The 27,509-nt window shown below is 33.2% G+C and overlaps 2 protein-coding genes across 2 annotated transcripts; one reads left to right on the forward strand and one right to left on the reverse strand.

The window, feature by feature from the left end:
* Positions 1–1,868: 1,868 nt before the first annotated feature.
* LOC106708768 (solute carrier family 22 member 3) lies at positions 1,869–4,807 on the forward strand. The gene is made up of 7 exons (XM_014500320.2): positions 1,869–2,215; positions 2,576–2,654; positions 2,774–2,874; positions 2,981–3,132; positions 3,225–3,833; positions 3,990–4,171; positions 4,594–4,807. The coding sequence occupies exons 1-7, from the start codon at positions 2,046–2,048 to the stop codon at positions 4,795–4,797; spliced, it is 1,497 nt and encodes a 498-aa protein (XP_014355806.2). The 5' UTR covers positions 1,869–2,045; the 3' UTR covers positions 4,798–4,807.
* Positions 4,808–13,166: 8,359 nt separating this feature from the next.
* On the reverse strand, positions 13,167–18,745 carry LOC106708646 (solute carrier family 22 member 2). The gene is made up of 7 exons (XM_014500183.2): positions 18,570–18,745; positions 16,391–16,481; positions 16,203–16,303; positions 15,682–15,833; positions 14,768–15,370; positions 14,106–14,287; positions 13,167–13,364 (listed from the first exon to the last, which is right to left on the reverse strand). Exons 1-7 carry the CDS (start codon positions 18,743–18,745, stop codon positions 13,167–13,169), a joined length of 1,503 nt encoding a protein of 500 aa, XP_014355669.2.
* Positions 18,746–27,509: the final 8,764 nt, after the last annotated feature.

The raw sequence follows: 27,509 nt of genomic DNA on the forward strand, positions 1-27,509 counted from the left end.
CTTCTGTGTAGTCGTGGTATTTAATTGAGCGAGGCCAATTCGTGCAATTGATGTTGTTGTCGCTGGCATCTACCACTGTTAAAAAGTCTGGAAGATAATATAGGCTACTTATTATGTTTCTTTAATTCCGCTGCTGACAGCTAGTGCGTTATAAAGTAATTGAGAGCTACTGTGTTAGTCTTATAACTCAAGTGTAAGCTAACATAGCCATTGCTAACTAGTGAAAAGACTTCATTTTATAAATGTAAATATTTGCAAACTTGTTATTAGCTTATTCATATACTTTAGGGATTGAGTCATTTATTACTATTATCAATACACACATTGCTGTATGAAATTTCGTCACGGACATGCCGCTAACACTTGGCCAAACATCATTGTTTCATGTACGCATTTTGAAAACATTTTAACAGAGGTTTGAGATGTTTGAAATATTTCAACTGAACGTAATAAAAATAAATATTTGACTCTTGCGGCTTATTATTGAGATACGAAGAAAAAATGAACAAATACTATTTGTGATAAAAACAATCGTCAGTTTTTATCTTGAATTTAAAATGTATCCTGAAATTGAGGATTTAAGAATTTAGTATATTTAGTCCACCGATGAATATGCCCGTAATTGTATATCTTATCATCTTTGGTGATCATAAGTCAAACTGACGAATCTTTATATTAAAGCCGGTACAGGGGTACCGCTAGAATACTGCTTATGACAATTGATGTTTCTGAAGAAAAAAATGGTTATTGTGAGAAAACTATAAAAGATAGACATATGCTATCGCGGACTTTTATTTAGCACTTTTAAAGAGCTACAATTCGTCCATACATCATTTTTATGTAGGTCCTATAGTTTAGCCTACGTAAGCGCTGAAAGCAAAATTGTCCCTAATTTTCGCAACTTTGAAGCTAAATTCAAAATCTATTAGTCTTCTAGTTATTTAAAAAAAAAATGGGACCCATCTGCAAGCACTTCCTTTCGATTAAAATATTTTTCATCAAAATCGGACCACCAGGTGTGAAGTTTCGCGATAACACACATAAAAAAAATACAGTCGAATTGATAACCTCCTTCTTTTTGAAGTTGGCTAAAAAAAGAAGGATAACAATATTATGAATTCAGAACACCGCCATCTATCTTCAAGACGTAAAAACTACTCAGTACTACTACTATTCAATCTTTCTAAGCTATAACTATAATGATGTTGTATATTATGCTATGAGCAAAATTTATTGTACTTGCGATATAAAACAGATTCAGTATAACCCCAGCACTCTAAACTTCCATAGAAATAATTTTAATAACTTGTCAGAAAGTGTAAAATATGCAGATCGCTCGAATCCGGGACGAGTTTTATGACTTTCCAATAAATTGCTGGAATACTTTACTTAATAGCGCTTCTAAAAGGATTACTCTTAAAAATTTACATAGAATTATGTGTCGCCCAAAGTATAGGAGAGCTTCTAATACAATTAATTATGTCATACTGGGTTTTTTTTCAAAATTAACATTTGGCTGTCTGCAGTTTGTCGCTATTAAAAATTTTTATGCAAATTTGATGAAATTAACACCAATAAAAAAACAAAACTCACGCTCGTAACCCAGACAGGTAGACAAAGATCAAGGACCTTCATTTGGCGCGGTCCACACACACCTCTCTTGCATACATGCACATTCATACATCTACACACATGCACCTCAGTTTCGTTTCCTCTTAATATCAATTCAACATCAATAAAAACGGTTTATAATAAAAATAACATTTAGACAATACACCTATGATTGTTTTCTTTATCATAGTAGCACATCAAAGTGAAGTGTTAATATCATAAAAATCTTATTTACTTAAATAGACGTTGAGAAGAATTGACAAGGTTGAATGATAACACAATAGTTGTTGAAAACGTGCAAAAAGTTTTTACCTCTACAAGCGATTGGTTACGCATAATGTTTCATTGAATTCGTTAAATGTTATTATCAAGTGTATAAATGTTTTTGAATTAAAAATAAGTGTTTTAATAAAATAGAAATAATCTTAAAGAAAATGGCGGTCATTAGTGATATGAAAGAAAACAGTTTAGAAAGTGTGTTGGTGAAGTTAAAAATATACAAGCGTTATCATTTGCAAGTCGCTTTCTTATTGTTTATATCGTTCGCGTTTAATACAATACATAATACTAATTTTATATTTGTTACTGAGAAGGTAACTTACAGGTAATTTTAACAAGATATTGTTTAAAATAAAGATTTTTATCTTTAGAAAAAATTAATTAAGGACGGCTTAACTCACGTGTGATCGTCCGGTGATGGCACCGACTAGTTTCGGAACCGTCGAGGGGCACTGAGTGCGAGACGGGACGCGACCGCGAAGTCCTCAAAATAAACACTCGCCCTGAAGATGGACCCCCGACGGGTCCGAAACTAGTCGGTGCCGTCACCGGACGATCACACGTGAGTTAAGCCGTTATTAATTAATTAATCAATATGTGCTTTCTGAATAAAGAATAAATTTTTTTATCTAACTGAGCCTACTTTATATAGCATTGTCTTTTACACTAACAATAATCTTTTCAGATGCAAACATTACATATATAACACAACAAACATTTGTGCTGAGTGGGAATATGACGATCCAAATAGTTTTGTGGCCGAGGTAACACATTTAGTTAAATTTTTTTGCTTAATTTTAAACTTGGTAGCATTTTTGTTTCGAAGATAAATGAATCGATTTGAATTTGGCATAGAAACTAATAATAGTATCTCTATTTTCAGTACAATCTAGCTAACCAAGAATGGAAACGGACTCTTGTGGGATCTATGCACAGTTTGGGAATTATGGCCGGCTTATTGATTGTGGGACCTTTATCTGACAGGTACAGTTAGTTACTGGTCTGGTGTCCATGTCCATGTTTGAATTTGGCAGCTTGTTTTTAGATTCGATATTTCAATTATTCGTTTAAATTTTTACTCAAATTTTAGGTTCGGCCGAAAGAAGGTGCTTGTAGTGACCGGTACACTTGGCGGTGTTTTCGGTGTAGCGAAAAGTTTTTCACCCTGGTACTGGTTTTACTGCGTGTTAGAATTCCTGGAAGCTGCTATTGGTGATTGTTGTTCACCTTGCTACATTTTAAGTAAGGATCTTGATAGATTACTTTCAAATGAAAAGAAAAACAAAAAAGACAAATGCTAACTTTTTAATTCTTAATCCACGTTTTTGTTTCAGTGACAGAAATAGTGTCCGGTAATCAGAGAATTATTTTCACGTTAATGTGTATCCTGGGTCATCCATTTGGCACGTTCATGACCGCATTAGTGGCATGGCTATTTCCATTCTGGAAGATATATTTACGTATCCTCTATGCACCCTGTCTTCTTTATGTGTTGTACATATTTTTCTTAGATGAAAGCCCAAGATGGTTGCTTATAAAGAAGAAAAAGGCAAAAGCGGCTTCGATTTTAGAAAAAGCAGTAAGAAGAAACAATTTACTGGTGGAGAAGAATGTTCTAGAAAACATTGCTTGTGAAGATTGCGTTAAGACTGATTTTCTAAATGTTCTTAAGACCACTTTTCAGTCAAAATTGCTACGTAAAAGATTTTTCGTATGTTTAGTATGGTGGACGACATCTACATTTGTAAACTACGGCATGTCAATAAATGCAGTAACGTTGTATGGAAACAAGTATGTTAATTTCGCCTTGTTGGGCATTGTTGAAGCATTGGGAATGTTTATGATGACATTTATTATGATCCGATTTAGAAGAAAATATCCGTTGATGAGTTGCTTTTTTGCCGCTGCTATATTGTGTATATCTCAGCCGTTTGTACCGAAAAGTAAATTTGATTTGTTATTTTTTGTTTATTAATAAAATTTATTATCTTTACCTATAGAGACGAAAGAATATTTTTTTTGTCCTATAAATACACTAACTCGACCTGACCTACATTTGATATCTTATCTATTGGATAATTCTAGGCCTTATTTTTTAGATCTGTCTTGGCTGTCAATATTGCTCTACATGATTGGGAAGTTGATGACTTCCCTGTATTTTGGAATAACATACTTGTATACATCAGAACTGTATCCGACGTTGACAAGAAACTCAATGCACGCGCTTTGTTCATCATTAGGAAGAATTGGAGCAATCATTGCTCCACAAACACCTTTACTGGTAATTTCATAATACATAATTAAATCATTAAAAAAAGTCTACCAAAGTTTGCTAATCTAACTCGGGGAAGTTAAAAAATAGATTGACAAAACACACTTATAAATATCTTCAATAGAACTGACATAAGTGTATACAATGTACATGCCAGCAGAGATATTTACAAGCAACAGTGCAACAGTGTGTTTAATTATTAAATACATATGAATCTGTAACTGTCGAATGGTAAATAAGATAATCAAACTTCTTATCTTACTAATACGAGTATTATAAATGTGAATGTTGAGATGGATAGATGTTTGTTAGAAGGTATCTCCGTAACGGTAACCGATCTGGATAAAATATCGCACAGACGTAGAACATAGGCTACTTGGATGGAGTCGGGTGCGTCAACTAGTGTATTACAATAATCAGTATGATTCCAGATGGAGTATTGGTCAGGTTTTCCTCCATTGATCTTCGGTTTAGTGTCCACGTTCGCTGGTCTGCTAACTATAACTGTGCCGGATATATCTAACCAAGCCCTACCAGATACGGTGCGTCAAGCGGAAGAGTTGGGTGTTCCTGATGTTCAAATGTCGCCACATATTACAAAAGATAACAATAAGGCTTCATTGACACAAATGTGAATAATGAAAGAGATACATTATTATTGTATATGTTTTACTTTTTTTTAGACTTTAGTTTTTTTACAATTTTAGTGTAACGCCGAAGCAATTTTTTATAGGTAGGTGCAAAGCATACATTACATGTATAGTATACTATTTTTTTACTTTATTAGAGTTAATTTTAAGACAATATATGTACTTTGTGTAGACTACCAATGTATATATTTAAACAAACGTATTAATTAGCGATAGCTACCAACATATATATTTTACATTTCATACGTATGTTAGTTTAAGTGAAAAAATATCGTATTTATTCCAAGGTAAATTGTTACAATAGTGATACGTTATTTGGGCAATTGTGAAGTTAATTGTTTTATAAATGAACGATATAGATAATGTTTTGTAGTATTATGTATAATAGGTACCTGGGTTAAAAATATCCGTATGTATTAAAAACGTTGCAAAGTTTTTTTTAAATCACATCTTATAATGACTATCGTAATAATGTTTTTAATTACTTCTTCTTTATTGCGATATAATGTTTTATAAAGTTTAGTTACGTAAAAAGGAAAAGCGGAAAAAAGCATTTTTTTGTTAAATTTTAGCCGTAAGCGCAGAATTGAGTTCCGGTAGCGGTCAACGGGCAGATGTGCCGCGCCGTGCGCTCTCCCACTTCCGCACCGAGTGCTCAACATCCGCCACATTTTCGTATCGGTAATGCGTTTTTGTGCGTAAATAAAAACAAATATGGTTTATATCTGTATATTTATTTTATTTTATTTAGTTAATAATCTTAATATAACATTATTTGATCAGCAGAAATGGTATCACTAGAAGAGATCACGTACTTGACTTGACCAAATTTAGATAAAATAATTTTCTTTGGATTTTCTTAATTTATATGCCTTCTCCGCCATTTTATAACATGTATGGGAATAATTAATTTTATTCCATATTGCTTCTAACACAACCATGTAAATGAGTACTGAAATGAAATGTAAAATGTATATTTAAATAATAAAAAAAGTAATTACTGTAAGTGAGTCAGAAGAGGGCGATAGAGAGTGGTTGAACTTCCGCTGAGTGACATCTGGATTCTGATAGTACGCGGACCGCCCTCGTTCATTTCCGACTCGGAAACGCTCGCCAGAAAAAAATCAAAAGTAGCTCGGTTAAAGTTGCTAATACATTTGTGTATTTCTTTGTTTGTGTTCCTGGTTGAGGATTAACTAAGGAAAGTTTCTGAGATCAAAATATCTTTAAAAACATATCGTCATCCCTGTCATTATCGTTGACAAAATAGAGATGATATGTTTTAAACGGAGAATTTGGTCTCGGAATCCCACGGTTATTTGACATTGAAGCTGTTCAGTATTTATTCCATGAAGACTTATACCAAGTTTTAAAATTACACGAAAAACATCACGATCTCCCTCATGAAAAAAGTTCTTCTTCGGATGATAAATTTAATTATCATAACATTTAAAACATTTTTCCTATTAGTTTATTAAAAAAATCAAAATTAAAAAAAGTGATCTTACTATCATTGGATACGTAGATTAATTATTTTACTGGGACACTTTAAACTAACGAAGTGTTCCCCCAAGGCCCAAGGGATGTGGTAAGTAATTTCGATTTAATTAAACTCGCTCAAATATTTGCGCAGCACTCCCGGCGCGCGTGACGTCACCAACTACCGAGCGCCGAGCACCGACTACCCGCAATTATCACTTGCTACGGTAAATATTAAACTCCTACCCGCATTACTTATAACTGTTACTTTAACGATGCTACTTACATACTTAGATATTTTGATGTTCATTATTACGGTTACAATAAGCTTTTACGAAAATAATAACGATATATTGTATTTCGCTTATACCCTTTTTTAAACTTGAATGGATAATGTAAAGTTGAAATATATAAAATTCTCGTGTCACAGTTTTCGTTCTCGTACTCCTCCGAAACGGCTTGACCGATTCTCATGAAATTTTGTGAGCATATTCAGTAGGTCTGAGAATCGGCCAACATCTATTTTTCATACCCCCCCCCATTTTTTAACTGCGCGCGGACGGAGTCGCGGGCGACAGCTAGTAAAAAATATATTTGTGTTAAATTTTCAAATAGACGGATTAATGAAATATGTAAAGATATGGGATACTTGTCATTTTTTTATATATGTAAACTTTTATATGTTTGAGTGTAGATAGATTAATTTTGATTCCCTTCCCCGTCGCTAAATGTTCTATTACATTGGCAAAATTACCTGTCCCGAATGACAGTTCCAAGTTTAGTCAAGTTCGTACTTTTGGTATTAAATAAAGTTTTTCAATAAATGTCAGCTGTCTGAGCGCGCGGATTGTTTACGGGACTGAAGAGATCGCTTGCTTTGTTGTTTGTCCTTTAATTAATTGACTTCGGAAATTGCCTATAAATTGATATCTACCCAAATGTAGTAACTTAATACTTAATTTAACCCTTGGTCCGTGTGGTCCTAGCGCTTGAAGGCTTTTTAAGGAAATAGTAAAAAGGTTAGTCGACATAACAGGAGACCGAAGAGTTGGCAGCTACCTCGGACAAAGAATTAATCTAGCTATTCAAAGCGGGAACTCTGCCAGTAAAAATGACAAATATTTACATCTCAATATATCTCTGATGTTCATGAACTTTCGATGAGCTATGTTTCTGCACTTTGATTGCGATGCGAACACACTACGATGTTTTATGATATCTTGTGGATGTATCTTCAACTTCAAAACACTGTATATTCATGTGAGATAAAGCTTATTTATATAAGTTTATTTCTGTTAATGTTTGCGTTATTCGTCCACACGATTCCAAGTTGTTTAAAAAAACTTCTGCGAAACGTTTTTACATATCCCTCTCACTGTGTTTGAAATAATAGAGATAGCAATGTGTTTTATATGTCAAAGGAAACTCACAGCTACATTTCATTGTGCTTCAATTTCAAATCAAAATGAAAATTGATTAAATTACAAGTAAACCTGTCATCAAAGGTTTCGAACTTAGTTAATGAAACTTAAATTAAGTCAATAATTTCATTTCTCTCACGAAATATTTACCTAATTGATAAATAACTTTAGAGAAAGCTTTGTAAATGACTTTAATGTCCACAATAAAGGTGAAGAAAATAAATCTAGCTTTAAAATTATTTGTAAAAATCATTTAAAATGTAAAAACTGAATGTTAGTAATCGGATGTTTATTTAATAATAAATTCCTCTTTCATTAATTTATCAATTATGAATGAACAAACGTTTTCTCAAGTCAATATTTATATTTCTCGCTTCACTGTTTAGAAAAATGCATAATAATAAAAATGCTTGGTATTTTCCACTAGAGTGACCTCTGTCGGCTGCAATTGTTACCATTTGTCTTACCAGAGCTGTATTATAGTAATGACTTCAAGTAGCTTTCTTTTTCCTTCCATGTTACTAGTAATATTCATTTTCATTTTTTTGTATACAAAAAGCAGTTTTCAACAACTTCGTCTGCGCGGAATTAAATGAATCTAGTAATATAACCTTTGTCATCCAGGGTAGTGAAGCTTCCCAATAATGAAAACAATTTTCAAATCGTTTTAGTAGAGTACCGACATTCCAAGTAAGGAAGGTTGAAGTGTAGAGAGATTTACCAAAGTTCTCGAAGTCCAAGACGGATGAAGATGGCGCGCCAATTTTACAATAGAGAACTACTGCCTCCTATAGAATACATAATATGACGTACTGCCATACTATTTCTTAATAACAAAACAAACTGACTGTACTACTAAGAACTGTATACAAATAATTTTTTTATCCAAGCGTGTATTTAAAGTTGAAGTTGTGGCTAACCTTTCTGTAATGTTTTTTTATTGCTCAAGTTCTCATTTTGACATTGTTATCCACTTAAAATGGGTCGGTCTTTCTAAATTTACATAAGAACCTCGACCATTGTAATACAATGAAGCTAAATTAGATCCACTCAGCTCAAACAATTGCCGGCCAGCGAGCCACTTTTGTTTATTTTTATTTTTCATGTACCCAAGTATATATTCATTTTAGTCAGAATCAGATTAGCTGCTTTGTTACGAAAAGAAGCAGTGACTATATCAATAATTATAAAATGTCTTTGATAAGTTTCTTTTAAAAGTGAATAATAGGAAGAAAAATGCATTGAAATAATCATTACTTTTAGATTTCATTTTTAGTAGTCATTAGTAATAACTAGTAGAAGAAAATTAAATTGATAAAGACAAACTTTACTATTTTCGTTGAATAAAAAGTGCAAATAGTAAAGTGGGTAAAGGCAACAACAAAATGTTAGTGAAGCAGCGAGAGCCGGCACTTCCGGTGAGTGCGGGCGGCGGAGAGAGGAGGCGGAGGGCGGCGACGGACAGGCCTCTCGGTCATTTCCGCCTCGGAAATTCGGCTATGGAGCCATTTTCGAATTTAAAACCTTTGAGACCATGACGAAATTTTTTAAGTTACTTTTTATTCAGCTTTTCAAATACCCGGATAAATTCATAGTGACCCTTATAAATTGCTGTAAAATCCTTTGATTGAGTAATAGCTGTCGTCTGCCACTCCGTCCGCGCGGATGTAAAAAATTTTTATAAGTAACCTATGTGTTTTTCCAGACTATGAGATCCGAGATTTTAAACAAATGGTATACATTAAAAAACTTAGACTTTTATAAATATGTTTCCGTAGTGAAAAGTCACGGTTATCTTATTCTGTGAAACGTTTGTATTTCAACGTCAGAAGCCAAGACTTGTAGAAAATCCGCAGATAACAGATATGAGAACGCAAACTTGCTTGTTTTACATATGTTACTTAGATTTACATCCATTTGTAATTTATAGCATTCAAGTAGGATATCCATTTTATTGTGTAAATATTGTAACATCTATCGGTTCGTCAATTTACAACGTGGATCATCAGCTCACTATACGTCTTCATTGAGGGGACCTTAACCCAAGTTAGGGGTGACTAGGCCTTAGTCAACCACGCTGGCCCAATACGGGTTGGTTGACTTCACAGATATCATTGAATTTCTTCTCAGATATGTGCAGGTTGCATCACGATGTTTTCCTTCACCGTAAGAACGTCGGATATATGTAATCGAAAATCAAAAAACACATTGGTACATGGCGGGATTCGAACCCAGGACCTGCAAATTGCAAGTCAAGTGTAACCCCTGAGTCACCGACGCTCCAATACAAATTTACAAGCTGAAAACAATATACTAGACTCATTTTTTAAAATTCAATATAATTGTTTCTTCTTTTGAAAATTAATTCTAAAATTCAATTGATAACCAATTAATCATCAGTCCAGATAAACACAAACATTATCACAGAATAAAAAATATATAAGCTCAAATAAAATCGACCAGTCACTTGGGAATAAAATTAGCCTTTGAAATCTATATATAAAGTAAACTATCCGGGGGACTACTAACTTCTACCATTTGAAAGTACAAAGTCGACAGATATTCAAATAGTCGTCCTGTCCTCAAAGGTAGTCGATTTTAGTAACCGAATTTCTGAAAGTTACGTAAACTGGATCGTTCTATGAATAAAATTCTAGGGAGACTACTAATTTTCTTTCTAAATTTCTTGGCTAGTTGAGACGATGGACAATTAATGTTGCTAATAATTAAAAAAGCAAAACTATTTCATTTCATCATCAGCTCACTACATCCCCACTCAGAGGTTCGGAGCCTACCCCAAGTTAGGGGTGACTAGGCCATAGTAAACGCTAGCCCAGTGCGGGTTGGTTGACTTCACACATATCATTGAATTTCTTCTCAGATATGTGCAGCATCATGATGTTTTCCTTCACCGTTAGAACGTCGGATAAATGTACATACGTAAATCGAGAATCGAAAAACACATTGGTATATGGCGGGATACGAACCCAGGACCTGCAGATTACAAGTCTTGCTTAACTCCTGATTCACCGACGCTCAGCAAAACTATAAAAATTACAAAATATTCGGTGTTAAAATTACTTAGAAAGTGTCTTAATTTTTTACCATAGTTGTTAACTAAAACTTACATTAAATTAATCTTGGAGTAACCTTTTTCTTATCGTTACTATTATAAGCCTATCTGATGACCACTTTTGCCTTGAAAAGGAATTTATTCCTAGTTTTTTGTTAGTTTGTTTTATCTAAAAAGTGTCTTAGCGTACAATGCCCTTTGCCTTTACCTTTAAAAACATTACAAAACTAATAAAGTATTTAAAACATTAAAAATTTTTCACGAAATACGAAAACCTATTTTATTAGTAACTAGCTTTTACCCGCGACTCCGTCCGCGCGGAATAAAAAATAGAAAACGGAGTAAAAATTATCCTATGTCCGTTTCCTGGTTCTAAGCTACCTGCCCACCAATTTTCAGTCAAATCGATTCAGCCGTTCTTGAGTTATAAATAGTGTAACTAATACGACTTTCTTTTATATATATAAGATAGATAGATAATACTCGGTGCTTAAGTTGGCACGTCGGACAATAAGTTACTCCTGTCCCAGACGTGCCAAATCAAATGCCCTTTACTATATTTAACCAACATGTTATTTACAATCACTTAAGGTTCCTTTCATCTTCTATCAAAGAATTCGTTTTTTTTTTTTTTTTTGTGAATCCATTAGCGATGCCTTTGGGAATTGGTTTGTATTTTAATAGCCATTAATTCGTTTCAGGTAAAATACTCTCGGGAATAAATAAAAGTTTTAGCCGTATTGAAAATAATATAAATGGAAATAAATATAAAAAAAAATATTTGATTGAAAAATAAAAAATTAAGAGAAACGGAGAATATTTAGGACTAGCTTTTACCCGCGACTCCGTCCGCGCGGAATAAAAAAAATGCACACAAAATAAAAAAGTTCCTATGTCCGTCTCCTAGTTCTAAGCTACCTCCCCATCAAATTTCAGCTAAATCAGTTCGACCGATCTTGAGTTATAAATAGTGTAACTAACACGACTTTCTTTTATATATATAGATTTTATACAACATTAAGTCTTTTCAATTATTAAACTTTCCGCGTTATGTTTTAGACCAGTATAATCATGTATTTTTCTTGAGACGGAATCGAACCCGGGACACAAGATTCACTTGCCACTGACATCCTTTAACTTGTCTATTTTAATTATGCATGAAAAAGAGACAGTATTAAGTATTAACGACGAGAAATAACAAGAGTAATTTGAAACTGCGACTTGGTATAAATCAACTTTAAAAAAATTGTTGTCATTTATCTGAGACAATGTTTTAATAATAGTATAATTAAAAGTGAAGGGTCCGCGCACTCCTAGATTGATTAGCTAGATTACTGATACCGAACAAACAGAAAGTTAAATTTGATTTAAGCGGCCTATTTATTTTGTAATTTACTTTTATAGTCTTTTTATGAGGAAAGTTTTTAGCTTTGGAGATTACTTTCTCAGTGTCTTTTAAAATTTTTAATCCATTCTCCACCATCTTATATCTGTCTAATCGTTGGTTTCTGAAATAAAAATTCCTGTACATGTCATCCCTCTCATCATCTTTCACAAAACAGATATAACAATATGTTTTATAGTGGGATTTAGGTCTCAGAAACCAACGATGAAATTATCTGAGGTCGTAATAAATACAAACTTACAACATTACTTATGTTTTTATTTCGTAACCAGTGACAGAATCCATGGGACGGCCGATTGAATGACATCCAGGCGACTGCCTCAAGTATTATCAAGGATGAGGTGGATAGGTTTTGAGTGAGGTGCAGGAGAGTCAAGTCTTGGACCGAAGTAGCGCGGGACCGTGGAAAGCTAATATTGACGGACACCAAAGCCTACTTCGGTTTATCGAGAAACTCTGGTTAGTATTTGCTAAAAAAATTATAAATAAATTTGTAATATAATCGCCGCCTTTGACCTTTAAGTAAAGGTTAGATATAAATATAAACTATTGTCGGCCAACCTCGAGGTTTGAGGTGAAAATAAACGCTTTAACGTCCCCAAACGTGACCCGCCTCGCCAATGAGACGGAATCGAAGATCCTTCACAATACCTGTCTATACCTTTCAGTTGGTTCTTCGCTCCACAAGTTTGAAGTTTATAAACCGTATAATATAAAGTACTATCAAGCGCTGTAAATTTATGGCTGAGTAGTTTTGGTTTCAGAAGTGCTATTGAATATCGAGTTGTATTTATATAAGCAAAATAAATTATCCATAAAGTGGCTAGAGTGTATCTAACACTAATTAACACTCTAGCCGCTTGGTGTAAGCAGACTAAGTGTACTCTAGTTAAGTTAAACCAAATTATTTCTATCATCATTTTATCATCTATCATCTAAATGTTAAAAATACAATTGAAATAATAAAAAATAACAATCATAAGCGTGTCACATCTGTCATCGTATTTTTTTCTATCTCCGATTTCTTGTAATCTGTTTTACCCATCGTTTCCGCCTGTTTGACTGTATCTGGTAATGCTTCATTGGAAACATCTGGCACTAACAGTGTTACTCCGGCAGCCAGTAACGATGTCATACCAAATAACATCTGAGGTAAACCAGACCAGTACGCCATCTAGAAATATTAGTAAGTATTAAGTATAGTTGATTCTATGGGATTTAGAAATTATTAATGACTAGCTGTCGCCCTGGATTCCGACCCCGCGGAATTAAAAAAAATATATTTGTAGCCTATGTATTCTTTCAAACTATTTTCTATATACATGCCAAATTTCATACAGATCTGTTAAGGCATTATGGAGATACCTTCAAACAAATAGCCATCCATCCAACGAAACATCCGCATTTATAATATTATTACTTATAATCTAATCTTAAGTAATAATATTTTTTTTATCTTACGATATAAAAATTTACAAGAAATCTATTTTCCATCTTTTAACTGTTTTCTTAAAAAATACTAACAATTTTTTGTATATTTTGGGTGCCTTTATCACTTGAAACATAAGTATTAAAAAAAAGGATTGAACACATCGACGCTGGAAAGCATAAACGCTGTAACCCTTGAAATCGCGAATATGTTTTTCACACGTTAATAATTTCAACCATTATCAAACGATAGGTTAGCACAGACTACAAAACATTGCTAAATAGCGCATTCTTGTAGGCGTATCAGCTCACGAGTTATGATTTTTTGGCTCTCCTGTAAAGTTCATACTTTCGGGGTTACAGCGTTTACGCTTTCCAGCGTCGACATATTAATAGAAGTATTTTCAAAATATACAGTTTAGTCCACCTTAAAAATAAGGATGTTAGAGAGAGTTAATGAAATTAAAAGATTTCGTCATACACATACCAGTAACTGTGTTTGTGGAGCTGTCATTGATCCAATTCTTCCAATAGAAGAACAAAGCGCGTGCATTGAATTTCTTGTATGCGTCGGAAATAATTCAGATGTATACAGGTACGTTATTTCAAAGAAAAACCACGAAAACAATTTACCAGAAACGTAAACGATTACCGACAGCCAAATCAAATCTGAAAAGATCAATTAAATTTAACTTTGATTTTCATAGCCACGCACAGAAACGAAGTTGTTGTTTTTTTGAACGAAATACAGCCTAGGCCAGGGATCCTTAAACTATTTTGGACAAGTGACCCCCTTTTCCAAAATGAACCGTTTCCACAGACCCCCAAGGCCAAATTATCTCCTGTTAAGATCAATTATTGGAGATTATTATTTTCCATTCTGACTTAGGTCAATAGAAGAAGACAGAGTGAGAATTAGCAATGCTTTAAGTTCAATATCGACCCCAGGTGGTCGATATCGACCCCCTGGGGTCCCCTTTGACTCATTTGGGAATCCCTGGCCTAGGCAAACCAGAAGAAAAGTATGGTAATCTCTGATATAAAAATGATAATTATTTGCTTAGTCTTTCGTTAAATTACGTAATTATAAAAAAAAGCAGTCAATTAAAATGTAACAAATTCCTTTCCTTTAACATTAAATATACTTACTTGAAGGAATAAATGGTTGAGAGATACATAATATTGCAGAGACGGTAAAACAGCACATTAGAGGAAGTTTTCTGTTACAATGTGTCAAAATATAGGTTAATATAAAAATGCCTGGCACTTCCAATAGTGATATGAAAGCGTAATTCAAGTATTTATTTCCTTGAAGAAGAACCGAGTTAATTGATAAACCATAATTAACAAATGTAGAAGTAATCCACCAAATTACACACACAAAGAACCTTCGTCGTAATAATTTAGATTGTAACGTATCTTTAAGGATGTTTTGAAATTTCTCCTCTTTGCATTCTTCACAAGATAGTTTTTCTATATTATCCAATTTCGTATTATTATTTTTTGCAATTTTTTTTAATATTGTAATAGCTTCTTCCTTTTTTCCTTTGATTAATAACCAACGAGGACTTTCACATAACATATATTTATAAAAGACGAAGAGAAGTGCCGGTGTATAGACAACTCTTAAGAAATATCTCCAGTATGGTACTAGCCACGCCACTAAGGCTGTAACGAACCCACCAAGAACGCATCCGAATGAGCTGATCATTATAAATATGATTCTGTACTTCTTCGATACCAATTCTGTAACTAAAAACAAATTTATTACATTTAATGTATGCATACTTTGGATGTAGACTCAAAACAAAACCTGCCTGAGGTCAGGTCAGGTAGATCAGTTCTTCATGGTGACTTGGCTTACTTCGAACCTAGTATTAGTTTCTATAGTAAAATTTGGCCAAGAAAGTACCAGTTCGACCTATAAAGCTGATTTTTAAAATCAGATAAAAAGGCTTCATACATCTACATACTTAATACAGTATTTACCGTTAGATGAATCCCGATCTTAAATAGTTCCATATTTAAAAAAAAAGTCAAAAATGTTGAATATGATAACTTACTTAGGATATACGCCGGAGACCCTGGATCCCCTATTGCAGCTTCTAGGAACTCTAGTGCAATATACAACCAATACAAAGGAGAGAAACTTTTTGCCACACCAAACACTCCTCCAAGTACTGCTGTTACTACTATAGCATTTTTTCTACCTAATCTGAAATAGTATTCTTATTTTATAATTGGGTAATTACATAATTTATGTCAATGTACAACACATTGCTGACCGGCCACGAATAAACTCGTGATGCGCTTTTTTTCGCATCGCTGTTGTTATCTCTGTTGGCGACCATACATTGCAATTGTTAGTCAGTATAACACAAGCTGTTTCTCTCGCTTATAAGACCCGCCAAATCTTATGTTGTAAAAATATTTAATAATAAAAAAAACCATGACGGAATAAATTTTCAGTAAAATTGCTGGTCAACAATGCTAAGAAAATAAATGTAAAATAAATCATACTATGACGAAAATGATATATCAGATTTAATGATGTATTCATAGTACAAAAAAAAATCATAATTACCTATCAGAAAGTGGACCAACAATTAACAATCCGACCATATAACCAAAGCAATGCGTGGTCCCAACAAGAGTCCTTTTCCATTCTTGATTAGCCAATTGGAACTGAAATAAAAAAAAAAAAATCTCACAAATCAAATGTTAATCAATTGTGCTCGATTAGTATATTTTGTTTAGTTATGACAAACTTACTTCAGCCATAAATGTATTTGGATTGTCATATTCCCATTCCATACAATCGTCTTGTATGTGGTCGGAATTATTTATCGATTGATCCTTGCATCTAAAATATTTCATTAGTAAAATTACAACACGTTTCAACAAAAGTACATGATTTTCGCAACGCATTTAGAAGCTAAACTCAAAATCTATTAGTCTTCTAGTTTAAAAAAAAAAACAAGAAAATGGGAACCATCCGCAACCACTACCTTTCGATTGAAATATTTTTTATCAAAATCGGAACACCAGGGGCGGAGATTCGTGGTAACACACATAAAAAATACAGTCGAATTGATAACCTCCTTCTTTTTGAAGTCGGCTAAAAAATGTGCATTCACCCACGTAGTATTATGACGTAATCAGATCTATACAATGGGTTAACAAAGATCATTAAAACAAATATTTTTAAAATAGTATTTATTAAGCCTTTTCCCGCGACTCCGTACTCGTGGTGTTAAAAAAACTTAATAAATAGCCTATGTGTTCTTCCAGACTATGTTCTACATGTGTGCCAAATTTCAACAAGATCCGTTGAGTCCATCCGTCTAAACATTCGCATTTGTAATTAGTAAGATTAGACTCTTCGAATTCTAATTGTATTTTTACATTTACACATGTATTTTTAAAACAGTCTAGTCTACAATTTATTTTATAGTAAAAATAATGTAAAACAATATTGTCTTGAATACTGTAAATATTAATTTGTGATTTCTGTTTAATTTCGAAGGACATTTGCGAAAGAAATTTGTATTAAAATCTTACTAATATCATACGTGTAAATGTAAATCCCTCAATCTGCAAAAAGGTATCTCAAGAAAGGCTTAACGGATCTCGTTGAAATTTGGCATAGATGTGGACCATAGTCTGCAGTACACATAGGTTACTGATTAAGTTTTTTTTATTTCTGGACGGACGGAATCGCGGACGACAGCTAGTTATTTTATAATACGCCGTAAAAATAACAAGCTAAATAAGTTATTACAGAAAAGGTATTCTTTTGTTTCAAGTTCATAGAACCTTGAAGTATAACTGATATATATGTTAACTTATTAATATAAATGTCTGGTGGCATGTGTAATTGTTTCTTCAAATGTTCATTTGTATGTTCACACAATAGCTTAAATATTGGTTCAGCTTGCATTGTAAAAATACAAAATCATGAAGGTTAGATGTGGGTATGTCGGGGGGGGGGGGGCTTTCAAAGATACCCTGTCGTTGGAGCGTAAGACAGGGTTAAGTGGGATTTGAGCCACTAAATCACTCTCTGTGTCCAGACTCAAGTGCAATAAAAAGAGGGTTCCGGAATCTTGAAGAAACGCACCAGAGTCCTCCGTCTAAGTCCTAACTTAAGCTAAGACACAGTAATGTTTTCCTGTGCGTTCCATTGGAGATTCCGGGATCCTCGCAGTCGCCCTTGAGGATGGCCGCCAAGAAGGTTTTAGTGAGTAGAAATCTAACATAACCTTGTCTTTGCGCCGAAAAAGCAGGATATCTTTTTGAAGATTTCTCCTCGGAAATGACAAAAAAGATACATTAATACTATTTTGTATTATAACATATGTTAGTAAGTAAAATACTTTTTTTGTACCTTAATTTAGTAACTGGTATTAAGCAATGTTTTTATAAAGCTTAATACTTGAATCTATATATATAAAAGAAAGTCGTGTTAGTTACACTATTTATAACTCAAGAACAGCTGAATCGATTTGACTGAAAATTGGTGGGCAGGTAGCTTAGAACCAGGAAACGGACATAGGATCATTTTTACCCCGTTTTCTATTTTTTTTATTCCGCGCGGACGGAGTCGCGGGTAAAAGCTAGTACTTTTATATAATAAGGTTAAATTTGCATTCAATATAATATTTGCATGCCATACGTGGCAGAATATGTTTGTTCGTCTAATCATGTAACACCATTTGTACCATATTCTGGCAAATAAATTGATTATTATTATTATTATTATTATTATTATTACTTTCGTGTTCAAAATATGTATAAATAAAAAAAAAGATAAAGAATAAAACCACATACATTAAATTCAAAAATGGCTTAGCTGCATTATCATCAATGTCATAACCAAATAAATAAAGGAATAAAGTAAATAATTAAAAAAAATATTTTTGTAAGACAAATCAAACTTAAAAAAAATTACCTGTAAGAAGTTTTCTCGGTTGCAAAAATATAATTACACGAGTAGACACTATTAGATAAGAAGATAAGACACATCAAAAAGGATATCTTCATAAAATAATAACTATATACACTGAACTTATCGAGAACATCTTCTAAATCTATTCTATTCTCAGTATTGTTCGTAACTCGAGACATTTCTCTACTAATTACTGAAGTAACTGAAACGTAATGAGACGTGTTGAGATGGGCGGAGAAAAAACAATATGACAAGTGTTTTCGAATCATTTAATATCATTGTATTATTTATTTGAGTGGGCGATAAACAGAAATACATCGTAAATTACTTTGTGATACTTTAGTAAGACAAAAATTATGTTACAATGATTTTTATCTTATGTTTACAAAAAAAACCTTCGAAGGACTTATGTCCGCTTGCTTTTTAGGTTTAAATTATAGTATATCAATTGACAGTTGTTAATTATGACAGTTTTGTTATAGGCGTTAAATATGAAATCATTGTCGTAAACAAATAACATCTTACTAATATTATAAATGCAAATGTTTAGATGTATAGATGGATGTTTGTTTGAACATATATCCATAACGACTGAACAGATCTTGACGAAATTTGACACAGATGTTGTCTGGAAGAACACATAAGCTATTCATTAAGTTTTTTTTTTAATTCCGCGCGGACGGAGTTACGGTCGACAGCTAGTAATAAAATAAAAGTATTTTAGCAATGCAGTTGCTAAGACGAAAGTCACTTCAAGGTTACCTTTATCGTTAATACTTAGTTAAAACAAAAACACAAAGTTTACTGTAGCATCCAATTTTATTACATTATTCATATTTTAAAAAAAAATACTGAATAATCTTGTAAGCCAAGTTTTTTTTTGTAAGAACGAGCATGAGGCCATCTCGATTCGCCGAAATAGCGACATTCACAATTGCACAGCGTCGCCTACGTAAAATTGACGGAAAAGGGAAAAAGCACAGAAAGAGGACATTTTCCTTTCCTATATGTCTCCTACTCTGACAAATGCACTTCCCCTTTACATCTCTTCCTTAAAGGATAAGGATGAGAAGGCAAAGAGGACTAAAATTAGGCCACCAGAATACACACTTACAATATACAAAAGTCTTATGTGTGGTCGTGTCATTTCACCAGTCGAGTAGGCCCATTCGTGCTACAGATGTTGTTGTTGCGGACTCTGTCACTGTTAAAAGTTGTTTAAGAGTTAAATAATAACAAAGTTAAACATTTAACCACACTTCTTCTTCTTCTTTTCAGACACGTAACGTCCACGGCTGGGCATATCCCTTCCCCAAAGATCGCCACGATGATTGGTCCTGTGCAACCCGCATCCAGGATACTCCATTTAGAAAATAATTCAACTTGGCAGTTAAAGATAAAAATTATTCAAATTGTTGTATTGCCAATCATAAAATATAGTCATAAATAACCTCAAAAATGTAAATAAAATCTGAAAATATTTGATAAATAAAACATCACTTCAATCTCTAATTCTAACTATTACATTTAGTTGAAACACTCAGTACAACTTTCATGTTAGGTAAGCGAATTGTTGAATAGCTTATCGAATTCCCAAATCAATTAAATTTAAATGGAATTAGTTATATTGACTTTACAATTAGTGAGTCCGATATACTTAGATGTAGAAATTTAAATTAATTTGTAACAGTATTTTAAAGAATTTCGCCATCTGTTTAAAATTGACTTTAATTAGATTCATCATATAAGTCCCCACCGATGGGCTCGAAGCCTACCCTAAGTTAGGGGTGACTAGGACATAGTCAACCACGCTGACCCAGTGCGTGTTGACTTCACACATATCATTTGACTTCCATTTGACCGCATACAACGGAGAGCGACTCGAATCGTCAACGACCGAGCTCTTACCGATCGGCTCGATACTCTGGCCTTGCGGAGGGACGTCAGTTCCCTCAGCATTTTTTATCGTTTATACCACGGGGAGTGTTCCGAAGAACCGTTTGGAACGATTCCTGCCGCCGAGTTTCGTCATCGGACGACCCGACAGACCGCCAGGTACCATCCATACCATCTGGATGGCTGGCATTCCACAACAGTGCGGTTCTCGCGAAATTTCTTGCCGCGCACGGCCGCGTTGTGGAATAGTCTGTCCTCGGCGGTATTTCCAAACCACTACGACTTAGGGTCCTTCAAGAAGCGAGCATATCTCTTTCTTAAAGGCCGGCAACGCATCTGCAATTCTCGTAGTGTTGCGGATGTCCATGGGCGTCGATGATCACTTCGGTGTTCGCGCCGCTCGTTTGCCCCCTTCTCTTATAAAAAAAAAAAAAAAAATTGAAATTCTTCTCAGATATGTGCAGGTTGCATCACGATGTTTTCCTACACCGTAATAACGTCACATAAATGTACATATGTAAATCGAAAAACACATTGGTATATGGCGGGATTTAAACCCAGGAGCTACAGATTGCAAGTCAAGTGCCTAACCCCTGAGCCACCGACGCTCACACGCTTAATTAGATTAGCATTACAAAAATAAAAAATTACAAAAAAACGAATTTTTATTTATAGTATGACACAAAATAAAATTTTTGAAATTAATAACGTAAATTATATTTATATATAACTAGCTTTTACCCGCGACTCCGTCCGCGCGGAATAAAAATGCACACAAGATAAAAAAGTTCCTATGTCCATCTCCTAGTTCTAAGCTACCTCCCCATCAATTTTCAGCTAAATCAGTTCGACCGATCTTGAGTTATAAGTAGTGTAACTAACACGACTTTCTTTTATATATATAGATTATATAATATTCAACTATTAACAAAATCCGATTATGTCTATTATTTTGTAAACAAGGAATTTCGTATTAAAGATCCCTTTTTGTGATCCCGGAAGAGATTTGGTTATAAATGAGTGATAAATGATAATCTCCAGATTTAAGCAAACTTCCTGTAACGGAATGAAGAAATGAAATATCTCTAGAATATTTAAACATTTAAGAGCATAAATAAAACAAGATTGTAAATTTGGTGAACAGCGATAAAAAATATAAATCACAAATACTAAAAAGTTTAATTTTGTTTTTATCCATATTTTATAAGAAGATAACTGAAAGATAAATATCTTTTTAAGGGTATTATCAATTTGCACTTTTGTATCTTTTGTCTTTTTCTTGGGATGAGAATAGAAACTGTACGATCTGAAATTTAAGAATGTTTTGGTTTAATGATAATTTCTTCTTAAAAAACTTTAATTATATACAGTTACGAATGTCTATGGGTAGTGGTCGTTTCACTATTTAGACCGATTCAGGAGACTGCTTGCTCCTTTGCCACCTTATGATTTAAAAAAAAACTTTAATCATTAATTTTAAAACAAAACTTTAAGTATCAAAAGTTTGACAGTTGGTATTTGATTTTGACAAATGAAGGGAAAGCCATAAAATTGTAAACAGTACTCGTAACAATTATAATATTTAGAATTTAATTAAGAAAAGTAACGATTTTATATTAAACTAGCTTTTACCCGCGACTCCGTCCGCGCGGAATAAAATATGGAAAACGGGGTAAAAATTATCCTATGTCCGTTCCCTGGTTCTAAGCTACCTGCCCACAAATTTTCAGTCCAATAGATTCAGCCGTTCTTGAGTTATAAATAGTGTAACTAATACGAATTTCTTTTATATATATAGATTAGACAACAACATTGGCATAGGATTTAATCCAAATTAAACATTTTGTAAGTTTAAAATTTCAATAATAAATTTCCTCATCAAAATAACATGGATTGAATTACAAGTTGATCAATCTGTACAATCAGAGTAATGAAATTATACGGAATTCTTCCGACTCTGAACAGACTTCAGATAACTCGTGAATAATTTAAAATGAATCCACTAATCAAAGATTGGATTCATTGATTTAAAATTGCTGCGTATGGATTACTTTGATTACATAGTTTCTTGTATACTAACTACTTAGAATTCCTATTTGAAATATGAAAAATGAAATAAAACCGACTTTAAATTTTTAAATGTAAACCACTGATTTATTATTTATATTCAACATTAATTTTATCGGACAACTTAATTCTTGGAAAGCGAACATTTTCAAATTACATATAGTAATGAATTCGAAATAATCCAGATTTCTAACAAGGATTTTTATTATTGACTTGCAAAAGTCTTTAAGTTAACAGTAGAATTTATAAAGTACAAACAAGTGGTTGAATATTTTATCAAAACCATAAAAGAGGTTCCGTTTTCATTATTCAGGTTACGACACACGGCCAGCTATACTCTCGTTTAGGATGAGAGAAGTTAGCACGAGACTCGTTCTCTAGAATAATGTCAGAATTGCCTCATTACATTTTAAACAGAAGGTGCAACAACTCGCGGAGATCATTTACAAATGTGTTTCTGAATAGTCAATGTGCTCGTCCTCCATTTTGCTATTCAAAAGTTTTCTGAAACAGTATAAAATGAATTTATAGTATTATAGTGCACACGAAAGTGGATAAGTTTGAGACATTTAATGCCGCAAATGAGCATAGAATATAGTAGAAATCTTCGCATAATTAATAGCGATTTCTGATAACGATTTATACTGCATACATGTAGGTCCTTATTGTGTTAAGGTAGTGAAATTAAATAATTCTAACAGGCAACACGAAAGCTGCTAAACCTTTAACAGCTACTCGTATTTCACGGAATAACCATAATAGAGGGAATTCCTAATTGCGGACAGTGCATCATTCGCTTGCAAGCGTGATGCATGTCAGGCGCGGTCTTTTAAGTAAAAGAGAATGCGTTTACAAACATTGAGTCAAAATAAGTCACGAATCCGAATATTTTTCTTTAATTTAGAATTAAAATATGTGCGCTTACAATAGAACAGAGCCTAGAAAAGGTTTGCTATTTAATTTTGCTAAATAATTTGTCTTTCTCGAAGTCATATTAAATTGTCCAAGCAGAAATCTCAAAAGACCTGTCGAGCTTTGTACAGTCATTATAAAATAAAATGTTTTATGTAAATAATAATGAAGTACCCAAACGACATCTTCAATTTAGATTTAATTTAAGAAATTCTATGAAAAAATACATCAGTATCAAATTGGATTTAATAAGAAAGAATAACTTATCACGTAGTTTTTATTGCTAATTCATAATGAAATAATGAACTTAAGTAATATTAAATTAACTATTGAAGTAATGGATCCCTCGTTATCAATTTACTAATGATTCATTAAATATAAAAGCTTTTTTTTAAATTAGGTGTCTCAAACTGGCCAGGCATTAAATCTTTAATCGAATCTGCTAATTTGGCTAAAGTAATTAATCAAATAACTTGAGAGCCTCTCTCGGCTTACGACAATCTAAGATCAATAATTAGGATTTATCTTCGATATGAAATAGAAATAATAGTTTTGTTTTTTGATAAATTCTTATTATTATAACGTGTTTTATCTTTAAGATTCTTCCACCATTTTTTATTTCCACCTAAAAAAATACAACAATAAGTTCCATAAAATTATTTATTTTATGTATATGCAGTTAAAATATCTGTCAATACTTGAGTTGAGTTGTTTAGTTAATTATTTTTTTTATTGAATACAAAAGAGTTGTAATATTGTGCATTTGTTCTCAACCGTGTTTAGCAAATAAAATGTAAACAAATGCATTTGGAAAATGTTTAAATAGCTTTCCATGTAAGCATTTGTCGGCTTAATCAGGCTTATAGTCGTTTATAGCTATTGTACGGGGCTCATTACTGGGGACGATTAGAGTCAGTATGACTTGACAAGTGGCCGTTTCATTACCGCCTAATGGGTAATTACTTAGTGAATATTGCTTGTTTAATTCGTGGTCGGTGTTTGGATGCCAAGAAGGACACGGCTAGATGAATATTATGAGATTAATTGAAACATTCATAGAAATGGTAATTGCTAATTGATACTATTCTATGACCTTTAAACGTTAGAACATACTGAACTTTTTTTATATTAATAAGGTGGCAAACGAGTAAGCGGCCACCGGAATTCGCCGAAACAGTGGAGCGACTGCTGCCCATAGACATCCGAGATTTTATATGCGTTGCCTACCTCTAATCTACGGAGGAGAATTTTTCCTCTTCCCATGCATTCCATCTGTAAAATCCATTTCCCCTTCCCAACCTTTCCTTATAAGAAAAAAGTGGGAAGGGAAAGAGGACTAAAATTAAATTGAACTAAAGGTAAAGTAAACATTAAACGAAAAAATAAAATCGTGTGAAAAGAGTAGATAAAAATGATCGTTGTCATGGCTTCAAAATTTTCAATTTCTGTTTGAAACTACGAGGAGAAAATAGAATATTGGGAGTGGGACGTCTCATTTATGGTGCGCAAACACGTCGGCGCTTTAATCTTTAAACGACACCTGTGCTAACGTCCCGCGGTACTCGTTTGCATACATTAATGAACCCTGCTCAATGAAAGTGCATTACAAAAGAAAAATTAATTTCCCCAATCCTACTAAAGAATGTTGTAATTTGTTTCACAACATATTTAAGTGTATAACTAACATATATTTTTTTAGCGAAAAATAACAGATTATTTGAACTTTACCATTCGCACTGGAGTTTGTTTAACGCCGCGTTAAAACTAAGCATTGGCGACTCTTGAGCGACGTATCGACTTAAAGACGCTTTAAAATAACTCTTGTACCATTCGCCGAATGTTCAAAAGGCAACAAAGTGCGTTAAAAAAGTGTAGCGTTTTTAAATTGACTGACGCACGAACAGATACATAGTAATGTATTTGTTCTATTTGAACGCTTTTTTTAACGCAGGATAAAAAAACGCCCTTGCGTATGAGGCCTTAGTAATATTTTTTGTAACCATTGTAAGTAAACTATATACTATGCTAGGATGTGATCCATGACAATAGTCGAACAGCATACCAACTGATTCATAATAATTTTTTTTTTAAATAAAGTGTCAATTTCAGTATTACACGCATATATAGAATATATACTCTAATTTAAATATAACTAGTTTTTCCATAAAAGAGACGTTTGAATAATATGCCATAATAATATTCTGATCTCCAATTGTTTCTGTTCTACTGATTAATAATTTCTTTATTTGCATTCTAATTACTCTATGAAAATATATAAATGGTAGAAAACAATGCGACTTAATTATTTGTTCCTATACTAATGGTTTGTGTTCTTTGGATAGTAGTTATTCACCATCATTATTTAAAAAAAAATGTTCTATGTCTTTGTAATACGCTAGTAATGTACGCTGGTGGACTGATTATAAAGGTGTTTGCACACTTGTTTTATATTGCTAATTTAACAAGGAAAATTCAATGAACAATTTAATTCTACGAGTACTATTGAAGCAAATATCTGGCTAAGACATTGAAAAGTTGCAAGTCACGTGAAAGCGTGTGAAAAATCTAATATAGCTTCACGTTATCTTCCGATTGAAGTGGCACTTGACATGTCGAACTTTCTAGTCATGGTACTAACTACTGATACTTGCAAATGTCAACGTGTTACAGTAGGTTTTCATTGCCGTAACACTCATTTAATAAACAAGTGTTGTCTCTTTTATTCTCTTTGAAATTCTCTTTTATACAGGTGTTTCGGTAGTGGCACAACTAAAATTGATCGCGTTCAATAACAAAGCGTCCTTCAGTGTAATTGGTTGTTCGGAATTTCTTTAGTTTTGGAAAAAATAGATTAGTTAACAATTTACAATATGTAGATTTTTTAATTGCAAAAATTAAAACAAATCATAACGGTTACAACAACGCATCTGCAGATTCTCTGGTGTACCGGTTGTCCATGGGCGACGACGATCATCAGTTTTTCCTTTGTTCCTTTGCTCCTTGTTTTTTATAAAAAAATGTACAACTAAGAAATTGTACTAGCGTTAAGCTATGTAATAAATGCACATATTTTTACATTTATTACTGTTTGGTTTAAATGTAGTCATATTAAAATATCAAAGTTCCTACCAGGTCAAAGTAATTGCGACGCAAAAACTTTCATCTCAATATTCAGGCTGCATCTCCAAAGGATGCTTTAAATATTCAAAGAACCTCTTCCTCATTCAATGAGTTAATCAAAAACTTAATTACATTTTTAACGAATAAATTACAAAGAGATTCGATCAATTTACATTAATTAAAATATTTTCTTTGTAAGCTTGTTTGTGAATATATAAAAAAACTAGCTGTCGCACGCGACTCCGTCCGCGCGCAGTTAAAAAAAAAATGAAAAATAGATGTTGGCCGATTCTCAGACCTACTGAATATGCTCACAAAATGTCATGAGAATCGGTCAAGCCGTTTCGGAGGAGTACGGGAACGAAAACTGTGACACGAGAATTTTATATCTATCTATATATATAAAAGAAAGTTGTGTTAGTTACACCATTTATAACTCAAGAACGGCTGAATCGATTTGATTGAAAATTGGTGGGCAGGTAGCTTAGAACCAGGAATAGGACATAGGATAATTTTTACTCCGTTTTCTATTTTTTTTTATTCCGCGCGGACGGAGTCGCGGGCAAAAGCTAGTATTAGATAAAAGCCATTGTATGTTTAATTCTCGAAGGAAGTTTTTTTCTTTGTGTTTTTTTAACCCAATTTTCGCATTCTGTTTTTTTTTCTGCCACCAAATAAAATGCTCCAGTAATGCTACAGATTTCTTTAATAAAAGAGGTAGTGGTAGTGGATTTAGGCTAGTACCACTACCTCTCTTACAGTATGTGTGTATATTTTTTGTTCATGCTTATTTCCGATGCAATTTCTATATAGGTTAGTACTGGAGTAACATCTGGTGGGAAACGGGTCGCGCCGATTAATATTGCAAGTTGCATCGAATCCCTCGGAGAGAATTGAAAATAACCGTGTATCGAGGACGCTTGCAATTACAGCTAAGCTAGAGAATGT

Source organism: Papilio machaon, chromosome 5 (assembly GCF_912999745.1).
Source record: "Papilio machaon chromosome 5, ilPapMach1.1, whole genome shotgun sequence".
In the NCBI taxonomy this organism is placed as follows: domain Eukaryota; kingdom Metazoa; phylum Arthropoda; class Insecta; order Lepidoptera; family Papilionidae; genus Papilio; species Papilio machaon.